The following is an 8,322-nucleotide window of genomic DNA, read 5'->3' as shown; positions in this document are numbered from 1 at the left end:
CCCCCCCAAAAAAAACCGTTAGTTTTCCTTTGTTTTACACTGTGTTTAGCCAATTTTGTAGCCAATTTTTCAACTTTTTGTACTTTTCCCCCCCCCCCATGCCCCTCCCAAAATTAAACCCTGGATCCGCCACTGAATAATACTATAATAGCCATTGCCTATCCATTCTTTAATAATATCTATGACACGACTCAAATCTATTGAACACCTCCATGTAAACCTATTGTATACCGTAGTTTTATAATATTATTAACTTACAGTACGTCGTAGTGAAATTGTGCGCACTGTATACGTACCTACAAGACTTCGGTTCGTCGATGAAACAGTTTTCACGTTTTCGTCGCACAAACGACATTATGATATTATTATATTAATATTATGTTATTACAAGCACTACTATTATGTATACGTCGTATATTTTATTGTAATCGAACAATGTTTTTTTTTCTTTATTCCCCTCAGAAATAACCGTGAGTTTTCCAAGAAATTATTAATATATTGCTCACTGAAAGCCGGTTAAATATTAAACGTATTATATTTCTGTACTCTAGGGAAATTTATTTTGCTATAGTCGTTAATGTATAATACACGTTTAACATTGTTCGACCGTGAAATATTATTACGGCATATTATGATAATTTTCTATTTAAGGGGTGAAATGTCATTTTAATAGCGAGGAAACAATGTACTTAATATGTCATTTTTATTTTTTCCCCGAGTCCATTAATACTTACCTGTATGGCATCAAGAGAATATTTTAAAAAAACTTCTACCGGAATCTAAATATATAATCTGTTTTAAGTTTAAAATCCACAAACACTGCATTTAAATAAACGGGGCCATCCCTTTCTTTCCATTGCATATTATACAGAGTGATTCAACAAGCATGCTTCACTCCCATATTGTTCCTTTAATGATAAATTTATTCAAATTCGAACTTTTTTTGAACTTTTAAGTACACTTAAGGACCATATTATTTTCAATTGTAGAGATTTTTTTTAAATCATTTAAGGAGTGTCCTATGTCGATACAAACTTTTTTTCAAATGATGACCAACCTTTTTTATTGTAAATTGTTGGGCATTTTAATTTTTTGAAAACTATTATATTATATCGAATTCAAAATTCAATTGAGTAGTTTCTAAGATACTAAATGTATATACAAAGGATGCTTGTCCTTATAGACATAAAATATAAATTATAATAATGGATTTAGTGTTTATCCTTGGTACCCAAAGTTTAATGACTCGAAAACTAATCGCTCAAATCGCGATGTAGATATTATTATATAACAGTTTTAAAAAATATCATACAAATTACGATTTCCATTAAAAAAAAAAATGTTGGGTCTCGTTTAAAAAAAAGAGGTTAGTATCACCACAACGCACTACTTAAAAGCTATAAAGAATTTCAATAATTCAAAATAAAGTTTATTCAGAATTAATATATTGTTAAAAGTCCCAACAAGTCGGAATTTGAATACGATTATTTTTATATGAAAAAATAGGCTCGGCGGCGAATCACTCTGTATATTATAATTTACAATTTGGTTTATTTATATAATAACATTTGTAATTTAGTATACAATATAAACATTGGCGTCTTAGATGTCGACGAGTGGTGTTTATGGTGGCGGAGACGAGTTCCACGGCTCGTTTAACATTGTTGACTATACGTGCCAAGACCCCTTAAATGCCAACGACTTTGTTACTGTTTGTAACTTTGGCGTAATTGGATAAACTTGGTTTTGACCACCGCCGCCCACCCACACATCGATATCGTCCGCCGTACACATAAAATACGATATTATAATATTATAATTACCTACTGTGATTATTGAATATCGAAAAATATGCATGCACGATACAATAAAAAAAACGAGAATGCACGAAATTAATAATAATTGTAACTGTTTTGACAAACACGAATTTGGTCGCAAAAATATACCGTTTTATTCTGTAATATTGTCATGATTTTAATAAAACATTGAATGTACCTACCTATATATATGTATATTAGGTAACTGCAGAAGTTTATCGAATTATTTCGCATGTATGTAATAATATGTAGAAATGTAGCATGATTTAGTAGACGTATATTCTCCTAGTAATATAATAATTATAATAATGCAATTAATATTTTATTATATTATCATGACGTGTTCATATTATCAATCTCAAAGTGTCAGACCGCTGACTACATTTTATACTGAACTACACGCCTTCAACCCACATTTCATATAATTTTTTAAAAACTGTTTGCAATTTTTAATATTGATACGTACTTAACGACAATATTAATAATTTTAACTTTTAAATATTTTCATAAATTGGCTCCATAAAATATTGGCCATGGCAGTTTTTGACATTAACTATTATTGTTGTTATCCTCTTTTTGGTGTGCGTAAACCAAAAAACACTATATAAATCATCAGAACCGCAGGAGCTCTCTAATGCAATAACAATATTCCAAAACCATGATTAAACGTTTTAATATTAGAAAATCGTTTTTGACGAGGACACACTTGGTGGACGGGTCGGCACCCAGCACTGATATTATATCATATTATATTATAATTTCTAAAACCAAAAATGACTGTATAGGCTCGTACAATTATAATAATTTTAATAAAATGATGTTGTAGAACAACACCGCGGTCGACCCGGACGACCAGGACATGACGTGCCAAGAACTTTTGGCCATCAGCGGAGCCCTGTCGGCAGCTCTGCCCACCGGACAATCGGCCCTGACGTCGCTGCTGAAGGCTCTCGGCAAGACTGGGGGTGCCTCCGTGGCGACCATCGTGCAAAATGTAAACCGCACCGCCAACAACAGCAACATCCATAACAACAACAACAACAACCACAGGAACAACAATAGGACGAAACGTCACGCGCTCGTGAGTTGATAAAATATTATAATATAATCGCCTATTATAACCCGTCCCGATGATGCGTAACGTTCCGAAACGGTTTACGGAAACGTATCGAAGCGACATAGTAATATTATAGCAATAACAATAATAATAATATAATTATATTTTTCTCCCCCCCCCCTTCCAATCGTAACAACCATCGTCGCCCCACGCAGATGGACAGGCAATCGGACGGCGAACTTATGATGGACAATGACCATTTGGAGAGTAAAAACAAAGCGTGTCTCACCGACGCCGTGGGTTGCCTGCAGATTTATTGTCTGGTGGGTTGTTCCCTGTTGAGAGAGTGTATAAAGCTCCTTGTCAACCACAGACGATTCCAGCAGTGCATTTTGCTAGCAATACTTATCAACACGCTCAGCATGGGCATAGAGTACCACAATCAGGTAAACGAGGAACAAAACGATTTACCTTTCCGTTATTATTTATTTCTTTCATTATTTATTATTTTTATTATTTTTTTTTTGTCCTCATCATTACACGTCACTGCACCGCACACGCGTCGAAATTCGAAATTCTTATGCTTCTCAGTATAACGTTTAGGGGCGTATTAAAAAAAAAAACAAACGTAAACAATCGTCACCACAATTTTGAAGTATAATATTCAAATATATTATTATTGGTTATTGCCTATATGATTTATCTATTTAAAACGCATATCGCGGCCTAGTTCTTAAATAAGGAACTTCACGTCACCTGTGTGTATAATAAATAACAAACAATTACGTCATTAAATATTATATTATTCTGTCGAATGTTATTACGCTGAATTAAAACAATTGTATTTTTTTTTATGTATTATACACTTTATTATTTTTAGTTTTTTATTTTACATCAAAAGCAAATTCTTTGCAGACTATAATAATAGTGGGCTTAATTTTTTTTCTGTTGCAATATCTTTTTTAATTAATTTTTCTGTTCTGTATTTATTATTTTAATAATTTAATTTAATATTAATAACTAAAAGTAAATGCACGAATGAAAAGTTAAAATCTAATAAAAAATAAAAAGTAAAAAGAAGTTTTAATAAATTATTCATTATTTATTTTTAGTGTCACGATTAAGCATGTCAGATTGTCAGATACTTACTATATAATAATTAATGATACAAATCGCTAACTAAAAAAACACAAACGGCTATTACTATTATAATAATAATAATATATTAAAAGTGAATTGTTTAATAGTTAATAGTTGTTAAACCAAAAAATGATACGACTCTAAGAATATTATATTACTTAATAGTTTTATTAAATAAGTTAATAATAATATAATATTATGCAATACTAATGATGGACAGAATCATAATGCGTCCCATACGCGGAGGTACTGAATTTGCCTACACAGATCGCCGTCATTGAAATATTATGATAATAATATAATATTTTAGACTACAACTGTTGGCAATAAAAATTGCCCCACTAATTTATTATATTATTATGTTTTATTAAAATGTGATTTTAGCCCACGGAACTCACTGTAATCGTGGAATATAGCAATATTGTTTTTTCTGCGATATTTGCCGCGGAGATGTTTTTGAAGGTAATCGCCGAGGGGCCGTGCGGTTACGTCAGTAACGGTTTCAACGTATTCGATGGAATCATTGTCATATTAAGGTATATTATCCACAGTTCATTAGTTCTTTTCGAAAACCATGATAATAATAATGTTCATCAATACATCGAAACGTAATAAGATTAATAGAACTCTATGTCGATTAGTTACACAGTGTTCACATTCTAAAAAAAAAAATAACAATGAACAAACCGAACTCGTTGTCGCAGAAGAAATGTAAAGATAATAATTCCAATAATGTCACAGATAGATTTCATTGTAGTCTTTATCTCTCTGCAAAAATGATGACTTTTATTCACGTGTCAAAAACTCAAAATCGTCGAGACGAGCCACGCAGATCGAAATTATTTTTTTGTTTAAGCATAATTTTCATCCGATTTTTTTTTCCACGTCATTGCATTCAATATTTTCCTTTCATTTACACTATATATTTTTTATATAAATTTCAAATAAACCGATGCACCGACGGTTCAATTCGATAGATCTAGTAGAAAAATAGCTAACACTCTACTGGGAATTGTGGTATACTGGTATCAGTAAAAATGACCAGTTTCTAATGAAAAATAGCTGTTTGGTTTATTTATATTATTGCGTAGGTGTTCTTTTTTATTAATTAGTTTTATTTATAGAATAAGCTGAGGGTTGGTAGATTTATAAAACATGCATATAAAGTTATTGTTTGTAGATCGTGCGAGGAAATTATTCAAATTATTTTGAAATAAACTCAAAACATAAAACTACTTTTAAATAATTGTATTTTCTTTTTAACAAATATAAATATATATATACATATTTTTTTTTGATGCAGTTAATAATATTATTGGACACCGATATTTATTATACTAAATATTTAGTCTGAACCGTTTTGTTTTTAGTATAGTGGAATTGACTCAGTCGTTTGAGAACACTAGTGGACAACGAGAAGGCAATTCGGGGCTGAGCGTGCTGAGAACATTTAGGCTATTAAGAATATTGAAACTCGTCCGATTTATGCCAAACCTACGTCGTCAATTGTTCGTCATGCTCCGTACCATGGATAACGTCGCAGTGTTTTTTTCACTCCTAATTTTGTTTATCTTCATATTCAGGTAAAACAATTAATCACTTGACGAAATGTTTTTATTAATAATTATTGCAACTAATCAAGTTTGTCGACATATAATACGTAATACACATGCATATTGATTGGTTTCGTTTGTTAACCACACGTTTTTCACGTAAAAATTAAAAATATTATAAACGAAAACTAAAACATACCGTTGATATAGCTGAATATTATGGGATTAATTTCGAACAATTGTGGAGGTCATTAATTCTATGATAATAATATATTATACCAGTTTCGATGAAACAAGAAGGCGCCGCCGACGTCCGCCGACGATTAACTCTAAACAGCGAAATAAACGTAGTCGATATTTTGTTTTCGGTTCGTTCGCCGTTTCCTTCCCGCAACACATTTATCGGTCCGCCAAAGACACAATTTGATTATAAAAGTCCGAAAATTAACTGTGGGTAGGATTTCCGCAGTGACAGAGGTCGAAACAAAACATCGCTACAACTACTACAGGGCAGTTTGTTATTTTTGTCTCGACGAAATCCCTCGTCAAATTCAATTTGTCAGTAGCACATTGTTATCTCGCCACGCTCGCTATACTCTCTACACAATCATGGCAGTGTCTAGCGGAAGGAGGGTGTACCATTTCATATATATTTATTTACCACGCACAGTTCTCTTACCCTTGAGACAATTTGCACAGTGAGAGAGAGAGAGAGAGAGGCAGAGGCAGAGGCAGAAACAGAGACAGGGACAGACAGACAGGGTGAGAGACGCTGACAGAGGTAGAGAGCTCTAGATAGTGAGAGAGAAAAAGGGGAGAGAAAGATAGAGGGGGAGACAGAGGGTAACTGAGAACAGAGACATAGAGAGCGAACCATCTCGCCGTTCTCCCATAAGCAGTTACAGACGGTGTGTGGCCACGTTTTTTCCCCGTTATTCTCACCAACGTGTTTTGACATAATATTGTGAGACACGCGACGGCTGTGGCGATTTTCGTTTGAGCCATTCGAGCAGGATACGTTCACAGAATAATAATGTGGCGTATTTTATAGATTTTACAATAATATATTATATATATATATATATATATTATGATATTATGAGCGCATCGTATTTCAAAAGCGAAACTTTCAAGAGAATACAGCCACCGGCGTGCGTTCCACCAAGCTTTCACAATGCCTATTTAATGATGCTGCTGCCATTTTGTTATTGCGGTTTATCATTACCGCAAAACAATAAACCGAGACACACTCAAATATGTCACACGCCTAATCCAATTTTCGCAAAGCGCTCTTCGTCGTGCTATTGTACGCACACACACACATCCACCCACCCACCCACCCACCTACCCACACACAACTGATACAATTCACATTGCGATAAGACTATACGGGCGTCTAAAGATATGTGCGAAAACGCGTCAAAACAAGTTACTACCGTCTTGACAGCGGCATATGATAATATAAATAAACGAAACTGTATACGCAGAGCGATTCTCGCCAAGAATATGCTCGACCGCGAATTTTGTTCTTTGGTTTTACGTTTTCGTTTTTTTCATTTTTAATTTATGAAGTTTTTAAGCATCCTCGAGACTATAATGTTATTCTACAGTAATAAGATTTTTTTTTCATTCCAATTAATGAGTGTTCTGTAAAGCGGTACACACTTCTTTTTTATTTCAAACGAAAACCTAATTTTTTACTGTAAAATGTTATGCGGGGACGTTTTTTTAAATTATTATAATTTATGAAATTTTTAAGCATATTTCAGACCATTATATTATCCTAAAATTATAATTTTTTTGTATTTCGCATTTAATGAGTGTTCTGTTAAGCGGTACACACTTCTTTATTTTCAAACGAGAACCTATTTTTGTAACTGTAAATAGTTGTTCGAGTGAATTATTATTATTATTTTTTTTTTTTGAAACCTCGACGTTACCAAATCTAAATTTGAATGATCAATCAGAATTTGAATAAATACAAGAACAAAGAATAATATGAGTGTGAGCATGCATTGTCGAATCATCCATATAACACAATCATGTGCGTATATTATATAGGTACGTGCGACTTTTATTTGTTCGTTATTGTTCGTGTAAGACTTTTCAAATCAACTTTATAGGAAAACCAATCGATAAGTGATGACAAAATCACTGTTACGCGTTATTTACTTATGTCGTACGTAACATTTCATGTTAACAATCGACGCGTTGGTATATTCGCTCTTATTCACGTAATTTCATCGAAAATAAAAAAAAACAACCGTGTGTGCGAAACAATACACAACAACTGAATCAAACGAAAAAAAAAATAACATTAATTTATTGTTTTGCGTTTACAATACGTATCTTTACACCGATAAATCAATAAGCTAAATATGTCGATAGTATTTTTCAATAACAAATCTATGCCCGTCGGGTCTATAAATATCGACACATTTCTAATTTATTAAACTTTTTGTGCAATTTTTATTTCATTTTAGATTCTGAGTGGAACGATGAATGTATTGATTTTACAATGATGTGTGTTTTTTTTTTATTTTTTTTTTGTCTGTGTACACGATAAGTAGTCGAAATAATGCTACGATTTTCAACTTCAGTATCTTGTTCGATCAGAAAGTGAATATCGTTGGTGCATTGCAGTGACGTCATTTCAGTTTTTAATAGAGGGGGGCAAAGGTTTTGACCGGCCCGAATGGGTAAAAAAAAACCACTCGCTTCGCTCGCAACCATATATTAACTACTTACATTTTTT

At 32.7% G+C, this 8,322-nt stretch overlaps 1 protein-coding gene across 6 annotated transcripts in view; it reads left to right on the top strand.

The window, feature by feature from the left end:
- The window catches only part of LOC100166077 (voltage-dependent T-type calcium channel subunit alpha-1H), a 459,662-nt gene that overhangs the window by 407,606 nt on the left and 43,734 nt on the right, over nt 1-8,322 (top strand). For all 6 annotated transcript variants that reach the window (XM_029488267.1, XM_029488266.1, XM_016804685.2 and 3 more), the window contains 4 exons: nt 2,644-2,898; nt 3,090-3,320; nt 4,399-4,550; nt 5,385-5,597. In XM_029488267.1, coding sequence (XP_029344127.1) covers nt 2,644-2,898; nt 3,090-3,320; nt 4,399-4,550; nt 5,385-5,597 — 851 coding nt within the window. The remainder of the gene's footprint in view (nt 1-2,643; nt 2,899-3,089; nt 3,321-4,398; nt 4,551-5,384; nt 5,598-8,322) is intronic.

This window comes from Acyrthosiphon pisum, chromosome A1 (genome assembly GCF_005508785.2).
Source record: "Acyrthosiphon pisum isolate AL4f chromosome A1, pea_aphid_22Mar2018_4r6ur, whole genome shotgun sequence".
NCBI classification, from domain to species: domain Eukaryota; kingdom Metazoa; phylum Arthropoda; class Insecta; order Hemiptera; family Aphididae; genus Acyrthosiphon; species Acyrthosiphon pisum.
The sequence above is the reverse complement of the archived record's forward strand: the minus strand, read 5'-3'. Positions and strand labels throughout refer to the sequence as shown.